Genomic DNA, 14592 nt, shown 5'->3' with positions numbered 1-14592 from the left:
ACATGGTATGTTTTAAGGTCACGCACAATGTTTTATGTATTACTAAAATGCTGTGTATTCTACTTTAAAGGGGTACTTCGGTGGAAAACAATTTTCATATCAACTGGCTCCAGAAAGTTAAAACAGATTTGTACATTACTTCTATAAAAAAAAAAAAAAAAAAATCTTAATCCTTCCAGAACTTATCTGCTGTATACTACAGAGGAAGTTGAGTTGTTCTTTTATGTTTGACAACAGTGCTCTCTGCGGACACCTCTGTCTGTGTCAGGAACTGTCCATAGTAGGAGCAAATGCCCATAGCAAACCTCTCCTGCTCCGGAAAGTTCCTGACATGGACAGAGGTGTCAGCAGAGAGCACTGTGGACAGACAAAACAACTCAACTTCCTCTGTAGCATACAGCAGCAGGTAAGTACTGGAAGGATTAAGATTTTTAATAGAAGATATTTACAAATCTGTTTGAGAACAACATTACAGGTTATGGATTCTAGGTCTATAGGGATAGAACGTTGATCCAGGGATTTATTCTGAAGCCATATTTGGAGTGGGGAAGGAATTTTTACCTCTAGTATGAGGGTTTTTTGCCTTCCTCTGGATCAACTCAGTAGGCACTCATTAGGGTTTTAGGTTGAACTTGATGGACTCTGGTCTTTTTTCAACCTTATGAACTATGTTACTTTGTTTAACTTTTTGGCACCAGTTGATTTGAAAAAAATATAATACATATAGTTTTCCACCCGAGTTACCCTTTAAGTCTTGTCCTTGCTTCAAGATACCCATGTAAATACACTTCTGAGCCCATTTAGGCAGACAGTCATAGAATTTCTAATCGGTAGCCATCATAGGAAAACGTAGTTTGGCAGTCAGAAGATACCGCTTATGTTTCATTGTCAGTCCATAGGTTGGGGACATGTCTAGTTTCTGTCCCTCTTGTTTGGAGAACTGCATCTGCTGAAGCAAAATAGTGAGGAATAGGAACACCTCCATTCTTCCAATGGCTTCACCAACACATCTTCTTTTACCCAGACCAAAAATCAATACTTTTTCAGTCTCTATTTTGTTTATTGATGAGCCATCCTCATTCAGAAAACGTTCTGGGCAGAAACTGAATGGGTCCTTCCACAGGGTCCTGGAATAAAATACAATGCTTTTAAGTTCTGTTAAGGATCAAACCCTATAGAACAATAATGATATCGACAAGAATAGTTTATTGGTTTTGCTCTCATACAGGAGGAGCTTATGACCCTCTGTGTGTTGAAATTATTTTTTATGTGCATGCTAAATGCATGGTGCAGTTTGGTATGGGGTATATCAGTGTTTACTACAATCTCAATTGCTTAAAAGAGGTAAACAGTCCAAAATGTATAATGTTGAATTTTTTTTATAAATTGTGTAAGGTTGCTTTCAAACTATGAGGTTCTCCCGTTAATACACATACGTTTGAAACATAATTATTAACACACGTTAAACAACCCCCATTCAAGTCAATGGGTTTTTTAGTTTACCTTTTGTCACACGTTATAGCCCATCATGACTAACGTACGTTAGTTGTGATGGGAGAAATAACGGCACATGCACAAATTTTTCGCACGTCACAAGAAACGGGTAAATTAACGTATGTTATTTTTAACATTGAAGTCTATGGCCGACATACGTTAGAAAATACACCCGTAGATCAAACCATGGAGTCTGTAGTCTTATAAACTATTAAGCAACCAAACCTTATTTACAAGACTCAGATTAGTGGAAATCTCTTACCCAACAGAACATTGCTATTGATCTGAATGGCCCTTCCCTTGCAATGTAGTTAGAGACTTCAAGTACCGTATTTATCGGGGTATACCACGCACCGGCCTATAACACGCACCCTCATTTTACCAAGGATATTTGGGTAAAAAAAGTTTACCCAAATATCCATGGTAAAATGAGGGTGCGTGTGTGCGCGTGTATACCCCGATACACCCCCAGGAAAGGCAGGGGGAGAGAAGCGGCAGCGGCACCCATTGCCGGCGCCGCTGCCCCGTTGCCTCCCCCCATCCCCGGTGGCATAATTACCTGGGTCGGGTCTGCGCTGCTGCAGGCCTCCGGCGTGCGTCCCCGGCGTCGTTGCTATGCGCTGAACGGCACGGCGCATGATGTCAGTGCGCCGCGCATAGCAACGACGCAGGGGACTCACGCCGCTTCTCTCCCCCTGGCTATTGGCGCCAGCAATGGGGCGCCGGCACCGATAGTGAGGGGGACAGAACGGGCAGCGGCGCCGATAGCCAGGGGTTGAGAAGGGCCGACAGCAGCGCTCTAGACCCCAGGAAAGGCAGGGGGAGAGAAGCGGGCAGCGACGGTCTCTCTCCCCCTGCCTTTCCTGGGGGTGTATCGGCGTATAACACGCACACAGACTTTAGGCTAAAAATTTTAGCCTAAAAAGTGCGTGTTATACGCCGATAGATACGGTAAATGCAGCCTTTGAGTGGTGCTAAAAAGGTTTCAGAATTCTAAGTTAAGTTATTCTAAGTAATGTTGCAGCCTCTTTAGTCTTGAAATCAAGTGTGGTTGAATTGAACTGCTCTGATGTTGTATTGTTTTTAAAAAAGACCCCAGTGTTGCCCATTGGATTTGCTTGTTGTTAGAGCTTTTTGGGTAGCCATTATTTCAAAGAGATTTTTATAAGTACATTTTTATTATATTCAGATACTTACGGGTCATGATTCACTTGCCACTGGTTGATCAGCACACATAAGCCCTTAGGGATGAAGTAACCATTGAGTACGGTATCAGAGGTGGTGCTGTAACACAAAACATAGCACAGTGTGCATCAGAGAAATCACATAAATCAGACAACCTAAGCCAAATAATGTTTATAATGTAAATAGTTTTTAAAATAGGAGCAAAAATGTTGGAGCTCAAAGTCTATAGATATTATGAATCTAAAAACATTTATTATATATATATATATATATATATATATATATATATATATATATATATATAACAAATAAATAGGTGGTTCACAGGGCCCTTGTGAAGCCACCTCATAAAATTGCCACAATAAAACCACACGGTATTGCCACCAATAATTATGTTCTTAGATGTGTTAATCTAGTTGATATTGCTTATTGCATTGTTGGCTAATATATAGACTGGTAGAAATTCCAATATTATTTATCCATATACGGCTTATGTATAAATAGCTTGGACATCCGTTAATGGTAATATAGTTCCACAATTAAGTGTGCCATGTCCAAATATCTGTCCGCAAATCTCTCACTTTTTTAATCCTGGACCCCCGGTGAGGTGAGAGGTGTGCTGCACTAAGTCCATTATCCTCCGGAGGGTGAGTTATCCATCATTATATGCATTACAAGTGATACATAGTCTGGTCTGCCTCACCGCTCGCTTTGTACACTAACATTGACATTTCTGGTTTACATCTCATCTCCAGATTACATAGCAGTGCCGGATTATAAAAGTGAGCGATTTGTGGACAGATATTTGGACATTCAATGGCACACTTAATTGTGGAACTATATTACCATTAACGGATGTCAAAGCTATTTATACATAAGCTGTATATGGATACATAATATTGAAATTTCTACCCGTCTTTATATTAGCAGACAATGCAATAAGCAATATCAACTGGATTAACCCATCTAAGAACATAATTATTGGTGGCAATACTGTGTTTTTATTGTGGCAATTTTATGAGGTGGCTTCACAAGGGCCCTGTGAACCACTTATATATTCCCAAAATAAAGCAGCACTACTTATCCAGTCCAACCAAAAAATTGGTGCCAGCGTCCCAAAGGACTTGATCAGCCTTGCTTGAAAAAGGCTCCAGGAGGAGCTGAAACGTTGTAATGCTGACATGAGATATTAAATCACTTTTTTGTTGGAGTGCTGCGCCTGTATCTGGTTCATATATATATATTATGATAAATATTTTAGATTCCAAGTATCTATATAGACTTTGAGCTCCAACATTTTGTTCCTATTTTGCATTTCTTTTACACCATGGGTATAGGTGTTGGGTTGGATTATCCAGTGCCATTAAAAGATAATTGAGCCATTCTGCTTTTTTCTTTAACAATAATTTTTAAGTGAATTAGTAGTGGCTATGTTTTATAAATCAAATAAATTGGATGAGATTAAAACCAGTGCAGAGGAAAAGTTGACCAGTTGCCCATAGCAACCAATCAGATCACTTCTTTCATTTTTAAAAAGGTCTCTGAAAAATGGAAGAAGCAATTGGTGAACTTCTCCTCTGCACCGGTTTTACTAAATCTCCCCCATTGTTTTAAAATAAATGTACATTGATATAGCACTTACCAGTGGGGAATTGTGAAGGGAAGGAAAGATGAATGGCGGAACATCTCTAAGATGAAAGCTTCTGTGTAAGGCAGCTGAGCTCTGTCTGAAAACTTTGGCCTTCTTTCTCTACCAATGACCTGATCTGTAACACAGTAACAATATCTTAGTATCTTAGATACTGGCTAGCTTTGGCTCATAAAAAAAAAAAAAAAATATATATATATATATATATATATATATATATATATATATATATATATATATATATATATATATATATATATATATATATATATTTTTTTTTTTTTTTTTTTTTTTTTTTACACCAGTCTGTGGCTGTTTTTCCACTTAGCAGTGGAAACACATCCGAAGTGTTTGGCAACAAAGCAGTGAATTCTAACCTGACAAATAGTTGTTAAGTGCCTAATCTGATCTATGCATTTTACAAATGTGCGTTCATATTTTTTTTACTGCAGGTACTAATTTAATATTCATAATAATAGCTTTTCTCTGATTAAAAAACACAAGATATTCAAAGAAGAAGAACAACTCACCAAGCTCTTTCTGGATTTTTTCTTGTATTTCTGGGTTGGCCACAAGGTAAATGAGACACCATGACAAAGCAGTTGTAATGGTATCAAACCCTATAAAAACATTAAATTGTCTTAGTTGTTTTTTTCTTAGATTCTTTATGTAAAATACCTCTTAGGATTATTGTCACTAAACCGTATTGCGATAAAAAAAAATGTGCGATACCTATTGTTTACGTTACGTTTTTTTTATGTTAAACATATATGTTTAAGAATTTTTGTAGATTTTTTTATTTTTCATTTCAGTTACTATAAAAGAATCCTGAAATCTTGCAGTTTTTATTCTGGCCACTAGGACTAATAAAAAGCTGAAACTTAAAAAACCTTGAAAAGATCATTGTCCAACAGTGTCTTCCTTATAATAAGGCATGATTACTTGCAAATACATTTTAAGTATTCTGCAGGGCAAGTGGGGATAACTTACTTAGCGTAATGTACTTTAATTCACTATACATACCATCGCAATAAAAAAAGTCATTGTATATATGGTAAATTGGCACTGTCATTAAAAGTAATTTTTGCTATTGCACTCCTTATGGTAAATAAAAATATTTATGTACTTTGTTTATTAAAATGAAGTTTTCTATGTTTTATTTATGTTTAAAAAAGCTGCCACTAAGCGTCTCCCTACTTGTCCAGAGCACATTCCCCCCCCCCCCCCCCCAATCTCTTGCAGACTTTGGACTCCTGCTGGCCTGGCAGAAGTCCAAAATCAGGAAACGCAGTCTGGCGTGCTAAAGGGGAGGGGTGCAGCCTTAGCCAATCATAGCTCATCTCAAACTGAACTGCTCTGGGCTGTGTGTAGCAGTGTGAGGGAGGAAGATCTCCCCTGTATGGCTTCAGATGATGTCACGCCTGCTGGGTAACACCCCTTCCCAGTCTGTGAATCTGACTGAGTCTGAGCAGAAAATACAGAGCAATATCAAGGCAGAAAATTAAAAAATAAAAGGCAGGGGGTGGTTTATCATGATGGGGGTAGTGAACTGGGAGGATTATAAAATTGAACAAGATCATGAGAGGTACTCTTTAAGTATCAGTGAAATAACCCACTGTGAGATGAGGCAGATAACAATTAATGATTTCATGGTAAATATGACAAACTATGATGTTATACTCACCAGCTCCAAAAAGGTCATTTACAATATTCACAATTTTCTGTTCTGTTAACTGGACATTCAAATTTTCATCTAATTTCCTTTCTTGAGAATGCTGAATAAGGGAGTCAGTAATATCCCGAATTGAGTTCTAAAATAAAAATAAAAAAAATTTATAAAAAAAAAAAGCTGAAGTTTAGGCTGTGTAGAATGCACATTCTGTCTAGTTTAAAAGATCCACTTGTTAAATTGTAATCTATGCTATTTTGGCAAACACATCTAGGAGAGCTTGTGAAACTACATTTTGAGTACTAATTAAAATGCTACTTTACACTAAAAACTGGCACTTAATGCAGATACTTACATTATCCAAGGTTCTGTAGTGTTCCTTAACATTTTTCTGTGTGAACCCTGTAAACTTCTTATTGATTTCAATAAAGTTCTTCATGGTGCGACTTGGTAAATATTGAAGAATAGGGATGAAATCAGCTGGATTTCCTGATGCAGCAGCTGCTCCAAACTCATTCGTCAAGTTGACTATGTCTAGAAATTCTTGGTCTTCGTGGCTGTATCGCTTTCCAAAGCACATTGCACAAATGACATTAGCCACAGAAACAACCACATATCTAAAAGGGTCAAATTCACCTTTCTCTTCAATTAGCTGTTGGAATTTCCTCAGTAGATAATCGGCTTCTTTAGATATATGGTCTTCCACTAGAGTCCTGCCTGAATATGCCAAAGAGGGAGAGATGGCAAAGGTTTTGAGAGAATTATGTGCCAGTCTACGGCGTGCATGCCATACTTCACCAGAATCTTGACTGAATGTCAGACTCTGTCCGTCACCAACCAGGCGAAATGTAAAAAGGTCTGGACGTGCATTAAACACATCACCTTTCTTCAGTAGGGCTTGTCGGAGTGTTTCCAGTCCACTTAGCACTAAAACAGGCTTTGTGCCAATCTGGATTTGAAGCACATCTCCATAGGTCTCACTCATCTTGGTTAGGCTAAGGTGTGGGTTCTTGCCTAGTGAGAGCAAGTTCCCAATCAGTGGCAACGGCATTGGTCCTGGCACTGGCTTTGTTCCTTCTGGGACATTTTTTCTGGTGTTCTTGATGAACAGGAAGATGACTGAGAACACCACAGAGGCAATAAGAACCTCTGTGGTAGATATCACACCAAAGGAGCTGACCAAATCAATCATGTTGACTAAGAAAAAACATAAGGACGAATATTAAGACAACAATAAGAAACAATATGATCATGTTTTACAGAAAACAGTAGAGTATTGTACTATTATAGTGTAAAACATAAAGACATCAGTCTATTAAATGATTACGATGATGACATAACTTTAATCTATGTAGAAGTAATTGCCTCAGGTTTGAATGAAATCAAGTTGACAATGTATTATGAAAGGTATGTGTGATAATGATAAATGTACACCATTTCACTTATGTCAAAGTCATAAAGACAAACGCTAGTGGTTTACATTCTTAGTATTGTATTCTTATTGTCTTTGTAACTTGATGAGGATTGATACATGTTACTTTAATTGCAAGAGGCTTTAAAGTTCACAGTTGGGAAGGCATGAACCATAACTTCTTCAAAGACTGGAATTAAAGTGAAATCCCATAGCGTAGTGTGAAGCCCATTACCAAGCCATCTAGCAATAATAACTCTTCTGGCCTTTGATGATGGCTATATAAAATGTCCTTTTATGTAATGACAAGTTCTTAAATGGCTGTTCACATACATAATATCCAGTAAGACATAAGATAATGTTTGTCTTGGCCAGATGGCAAAGGTTTGGAATACTAGACGTTCGACAGAACTAGTAAAGATGGATTTTTCTTCATTTTTGAGGTTTTATACATGACACAGATTGTGTTTTATTATACAGTAAAACCTCTATAAAAGACCCCCCCCCCCATGAGAAGACCATCCCCTTGACCAGATTTGTGACCAATTTTGAGCTGCACCACATATAATGTATACTGGCCGTATTCTTTTCCAAAACCAATCCCCTAAAAGAGCTTTTTTTTTTGTGCAATTTTAGCTGGTCGTCTTATGAGGTTCTGTATTCCTATCACGATTGCCCGGCAGTATGATTATTACTGCCCAGTAGGATAATTACTTTACTGAAAGAATAGTGGATGCATGGAATAGCCTTCTAGTAGAAGTGGAACATGCACATACAGTGAATAAATTTGAACATGCATGGGATAGACATAAGGCTATCCTTCATATGAGATAAGGCCAGGGACTATTCATAGTCAGAATATTGCTCAGACTAGATGGGCCAAATGACTTATCTGACAACACATTCTGCTGCTTTCCCAGCTCCCCTGCTAATGATTGACAGATTTCTTCCTATGCAGTGATAGGAAAAAAATCTGTCAATCATCGATGGGGGCAAAAGCAGTGGGGAATCTTCTCTGGACATGCACTGTCTGCTTTTGGGTGTAGGTGCTCTAAACCTGTAGTACATTTCAGTGTAAGGGTACATTCCCACACGGCGTATTTTGCTGCGTATTTTCCTACCCATTGACTTCAACAGAGAAAATAAAATACGCAGCAGCAAATACGCCGTGTGGGAATGCACCCTAAGGGACAAACTGCTGAAAAGTGTGCCTTTTCCTATGTTAGGGCAGCATAACCTAAGGGAAAAGTTCTCTTGTAACATATTGCTTCCTTGTGCACCCACTTCAATAGCTGAAGCTGCTGGCATGATTGAAATTGTATTATTGGTGAGGGCAGCCTAACCTAAGTGACAGGTTCTTTAACATATTGATTACTTGTGCACCCACTTCAATAACTAAAGCTGCTGCCATGGATGATATTGCATTATGAGCAAGGGACATGTTCCATTTAAAGAACCCGAGACTGCCTGGGTATACAGATCTATGTAATAATCTTTTCATAATGAAAACCTAAGTTAGGCTGGGTTCACATATATCAGGCGTCCGGCATGCTAGTACCGATCCCATTCAGCCTCCCAATTTTGACGCCGGATGGTTGGACATGCCGGAGGGCACCGGGCATGAGAATGCAGTTTGCTGCGTTCCCCTTTCCAGTGCTAGAAACAATGGACACTAGATCCTATACAACTGGTGTCAACTGATGCACATTGTCATCAGTCATAGCATCAGTTTCATTGAGATTTAAGTCCTATGCCGGATATCTGACATATGTGAACTCAGCCTTACAGACCAGTAAAGAGTAGTTAGGACAAAAAGTCATTCTGCTCTGCCCATGAATGACTGAAACATCACTCCCTACCATTGAATTCTATAGACTAGATACTATAGACTAGTGGTCTCCAACCTGCGGACCTCCAGATGCTGCAAAACTGCAACTCCCAGCATGCCCGGACAGCCGTTGGCTGTCCGGGCATGCTGGGAGTTGTAGTTTTGCAACATCTGGAGGTCCGCAGGTTGGAGACCACTGCTATAGACCATTCTTACATGACACATACTGGTAAACCATGTTCATGTGATTGCTTGTATACATTGATCTCCATTAATATCACTAACTGTGTATGTGAGTTATCGAGCAGAATGCTTTTTAGGCTCTTATATATTCATCAATATTACTAGAAATGATACATTCTAGCTAACAAGCTGAAGCCACTCAACCCTCCATGTAATACTGGTGTGTTCCCTCCCTGTTAGTGCAGTGATACTTTTCTGCAGGGTTAATGAGATCATAGAGGAATGACCTTCATAAAGTTTAAAACAATCTTTATCTCAATTTAAGCTGAGGTTATGTATACCAGCAAAAGTTAGCTAAATATTGAGATTACTTGCATTGTCAGGTGGGATTATGCACTTGATATATTATCGCCAGTAGATCTCTCTCATTATATATATATATATATATATATATATATATATATATATATATATATATATATATATAATATGTCAATGAAAAGATTAATTTACATTATGTACCAACAGCATGTAATTTATTTTAACACCAACTAATATCCATGGAAGTATCTGTAATACAGCCCTTTGTAACAAAAGCCAATATCATTGTCTTGAACAAGTGCTGCCTGTATATTGTACAGTTACCTCTGCCCACTGGATATAGAAATCATGCCTGTAACATACATCAGATCTACCCAAGCCATATACTATCCATGATGAATGCCTCTCAGTTTCATAGCATAGAGTAATGAATAGAAGCTTTCAGTACATACCTTGAGTATGTCCTTTGTATAAGCGGAGATGAAGTTCTTAGGAGGAGCAACTGCTTGAGTGTACCCGCAGGAGTACCATAGTGAGAGAGCTGCCTGCACTCTCTTATATACACCTCTCTGACTCCTGATTGGCCAGGACTCCACCTCATGTGACTACAGCACAGGAGAGCTGCCTGCACTCACCCAAATTCCTGGCATCTGTACAGAGGGTTGCGTGAAGAACCTGGAGCCTCCCAGGAGCCAACTAATCCCAGAACAGATCTAATAGGCAGATACTATGTGCAGGCTGCCAGCTCCCCACATCCTGCACACAGGCAGCCTACAAGCACTTATGACTTCTGAGAACAAGCTTAGGCTGATCATTGTTCTATCAGCAAGGAAATCCAGCTCCAGCTCAGGTAGATATCATTATCAGGGCACACAGCAGGCATCTACTATCTTTATTATGGATCCACCTGCTGCAGAGACTGTGTCCTTATGTATATCTATCTACAGTGAAAACTCTCCAATAGACCATCCCATACCCAGACCACATTGTCTGTTCCACAAATAGTATGCATTCTTTCAGCAGATCACCTCTTAGAAGATTACTTTTTTTTCTGCAAATTTGGGTAGTCACTGTATACATTTTACTACTGTATCGTCTGGAATATACCATCCTGTGGGGCATAAGAAAGAAAGATACAGTAAAACCTCTTTGAGATGACCCAAAATTGCACAAAAAAGAGTAATCTTCTAAGGGGTGATCTGCTGAAAGAATGCATAATATTTGTGGAACAGACAATGTGGTCTGGGTATGGGATGGTCTATTGGAGAGTTTTCACTGTAGATAGATATACAGTGATCCCTCAACTTACAATGGCCTCAACATACAATAGTTTCAACATACAATGGTCTTTTCTGGACCGTTGTAACTTGGAACCAGACGCAACATACAATGCTACGGACAGTCCAGATCTGTGAAACGCATCAATGGCCGGAAGATCTGATCAATCATTTACCGGTAAAACACCTGTATTACTGAAGCGTATGCACTGACTGGTGTCTGGTAGCGCCTCCTACAGTACAGGGAGATATTACATGTTCTGTACTCTTTACCTGTATTACTGAAGTGTATGCACCGACTGGTGTCTGGTAGCGCCCCCTACAGTACAGGAAGGTACTACATGTTCCGTACTCTTTACCTGTTCCAGGGTTAGCTGCTCCTTTGGACACCAGGTGAGGGCGACTCCATGTTACTTTTTTGGGACATTGCGTGTACTGTACAGGACCCTGAAGAAGCTCCTGTCCTCTACATAGACCAGTGTTTCCCAAGCAGGGTGCCCCCAGCTGTTGCAAAACTACAATTCCCAGCATGCCCGGACAGCCTTTGGCTGTCCGGGCATGCTGTGAGTTGTAGTTTTGCAACAGCTGGAGGCTCCCTGCTTAGGAAACACTGACATAGACAGTGATTTACAGCTCCCAGCAGATCTTTCTTACTTTTATATGTAAGGACTTGCTTTATCTGTATTAGTTATCTACTTATTTTTCTTTAACTCTCACTTTTTCCTATTTTTGGATGACATTTTGGTGCCTTTAGAACCAATTATCAGGTTTCCATAGAGTTCTGGTCTCAACATACAATGGTTTCAACATACAATGGTCGTCCCAGAACCAATTAATATTGTAACTTGAGGGACCAGTGTACATAAGGATACACAGTCTCTGCAGTAGCTTGTCTATGATATGAGCTTTGCTACACAATGTGTTATAGAAAGCTGCTGTCTATAGGTAATGATTAAAGGGATTGTACAGCAGAATTCTTTCAACAACAGAACTACACCTGTCCTCATGTGTAATTTTGCAGCTCAGTGGGGCCAAGTTGTAATACCACACATAACCTATAGACAAGTGTGGTGCTGTTTTTGCCTAATCCTGGATAACCCCTTTAATGCTGCTGCCACATTCATTGTAAGACAAAAGACTATGACCATTTTATCCACATACACAGGTTTATTAATGTACATCCTTATCAGGGGATCATAAGAATGTTGTGCTCGAATCTATTATGTTTACAGAACATTTTATAGAATGCAAATCTAGTGTACAGATATTAGGGTAATATAGTCCTCTATTGTGTAGTGGATACGCTAATGTATACATTTTAATATACATTGTTTGAAGTCCAGTCATAAGAAGGATAGGTCTGTTTTAGAACCATTCATCACAGGACTATCAGAAGGCAGTTCTCTGTGCTGATAAAAGTCCCCATGTCTTCTATTGTAGAGCACATTCCCTTGGACACCTTTAATATTATCAGCTGAAATATTAGAATGTAGTGCTGGAAACCTGGACATATGGATTTATTCAATATTAGCACATATTCTGATAGTACCTATCTAACCATACTGCACAACAGGATATAGTGCTGAACAGTAGCAGGTATGTAACATCACCAAACATATACCCTGCTGTCACCCCAATATTACCTAAATAACAGGTCTGTATCATCAGAAAGCATATACCCTGCTGTCACCCCAATATTACCTAAATAACAGGTCTGTATTATAAGAAAGCATATACCCTGCTGTCACCCCAATATTACCTAAATAACAGGTCTGTATTATAAGAAAGCATATACCCTGCTGTCACCCCAATATTACCTAAATAACAGGTCTGTATTATCAGAAAGCATATACCCTGCTGTTACCCCTATAATTCCTAAATAACAGGTCAGTATTATCAGAAAGCATATACTCTGCTGTCACCCCAATATTTCCCAAACTGCAGCTCTACAATATCAGCACACACACTTCTGTATGAAGAAGCCGACTGCACCTCTTTTGCCCCTAATGGTGGGTATAGGACAGATCATGTGGATATACACTGGTGTATTCTCTGTCAGTATGTTGTAAGACATCGGGACTTTGTCTACCTGGTTCCTGCCATAGTTGGTTTGTTACTATTCTGCTATTTCCCCAGTATTCCAGTAACATAAAACAATACATCTCCACAGTAATATGAAAACGATCTCCACATCATCCTGTAGATGCCATTTAATTTCTCATTATAAGGAACAATCGCTTTCTAATATTACCCTACAGTTATGATAAATACATTGACTATTTAATAATATCGATTAGTATTTGCTTTGTTTGAGTTATTTCCAGACTAATTCGTTTCAGAACGAAATAAGAATTTTAGGATGAATTATGCAATTTAGGTTATGAATGGGATTTACCGAATTAACACCAAAACTGTTGTTCTGCTCAACAGGCATTGTATGCTAACGAATAAGCCTATATTCATAAAGCTTCCCTTCAGAAAATGATGTCCGAATATTTATCAATACGCATCAGGGTAAACAAAACAAAAAAACAAAAACAAAAAAAGTAATTGCTCATTTTCCGGTTCATGATGGATGGATAGACAGATGGAATAAACGAATAAAAGATAGTCACGATGTTATTGTTTTGCTAGTATGAATAATTGTCAGCTTCTCGAGAATTGGGATTTATTGTACACGATATGTCTAGACCTCATAATATGCTATAGTATAACAGACTGAATTATAAACTATACTGCACTATACCAAGTTACAATACTGCACTACACAGAACAGTATATTAAACTCTGGTACTATACCATACTAAACTGTGCAATACTATACCTTACTATATTACAATGTTGAATACATAACATAGCATAGTGAACTACACTATACTACACTATACTACTAAATTCTACTACTATACAATTATAATACTACTATATATTCTATACTACTATATATACTATATATACACACATATATGTAGACATATACTAAATATACTATATATTCTACTACTATACAATTATAATACTACTATATATATACTACTATATACTATACTACTGTAAATGTTATACTACTCTACTACTAAATTCTACTACTATACAATTATAATACTACTATACATACTATATATATTCTATACTACTATATATACTATATATACACATATATATAGATATATATACTATATATATATACTATATATTATACTACTATACAATTATTATACTACTATAGATATACTATATATACTATATATATTCTATACTATATATATATATATATATATATACTATATATATATATATATATATATACTATATATTCTACTACTATACAATTATAATTCTACTATATACTATATATACTACTATATACTATACTACTGTAAATTTTATACTACTATACTACTAAATTCTACTACTATACAATTATGTATTACTACTATACATAGTACTATACTGTACATTATGCAACACTATATCAAACTATATTTGTCTCATTATACCATATTTTACTGCTATACCGAATTACACTGAACAATGCACTGTAACAGAACTGTACCTATATATACTACAATGGCA

General features: G+C 37.7%; 1 protein-coding gene across 1 annotated transcript; it reads right to left on the bottom strand.

Moving 5' to 3' along the window:
- Window positions 1-377: 377 nt before the first annotated feature.
- Window positions 378-10249, bottom strand: LOC130329798 (cytochrome P450 1A1-like). The gene is made up of 7 exons (XM_056553518.1): window positions 10192-10249; window positions 6352-7193; window positions 6012-6138; window positions 4858-4947; window positions 4322-4445; window positions 2692-2778; window positions 378-1127 (listed from the first exon to the last, which is right to left on the bottom strand). The coding sequence occupies exons 2-7, from the start codon at window positions 7186-7188 to the stop codon at window positions 824-826; spliced, it is 1569 nt and encodes a 522-aa protein (XP_056409493.1). The 5' UTR covers window positions 7189-7193; window positions 10192-10249; the 3' UTR covers window positions 378-823.
- Between the last annotated feature and the right edge of the window lie 4343 nt (window positions 10250-14592).

Source organism: Hyla sarda, unplaced genomic scaffold (genome assembly GCF_029499605.1).
Source record: "Hyla sarda isolate aHylSar1 unplaced genomic scaffold, aHylSar1.hap1 scaffold_3216, whole genome shotgun sequence".
Lineage (NCBI taxonomy): Eukaryota > Metazoa > Chordata > Amphibia > Anura > Hylidae > Hyla > Hyla sarda.
This window is presented reverse-complemented; position numbering and strand designations above follow the sequence as displayed.

Bases quoted from the DNA above. Each gene is read 5' to 3' on its own strand.
- LOC130329798 (XM_056553518.1), bottom strand. From the start codon at position 7,188: ATGATTGATTTGGTCAGCTCCTTTGGTGTGATATCTACCACAGAGGTT. The intron at 4,948-6,011 runs GTGAGTATAACA...ATGTTTTTATAG, and splicing joins AAATGACCTTTTTGGAGCTG to GGTTTGATACCATTACAACT. The intron at 4,446-4,857 runs GTGAGTTGTTCT...ACTGTGTTACAG, and splicing joins AAAAATCCAGAAAGAGCTTG to ATCAGGTCATTGGTAGAGAA.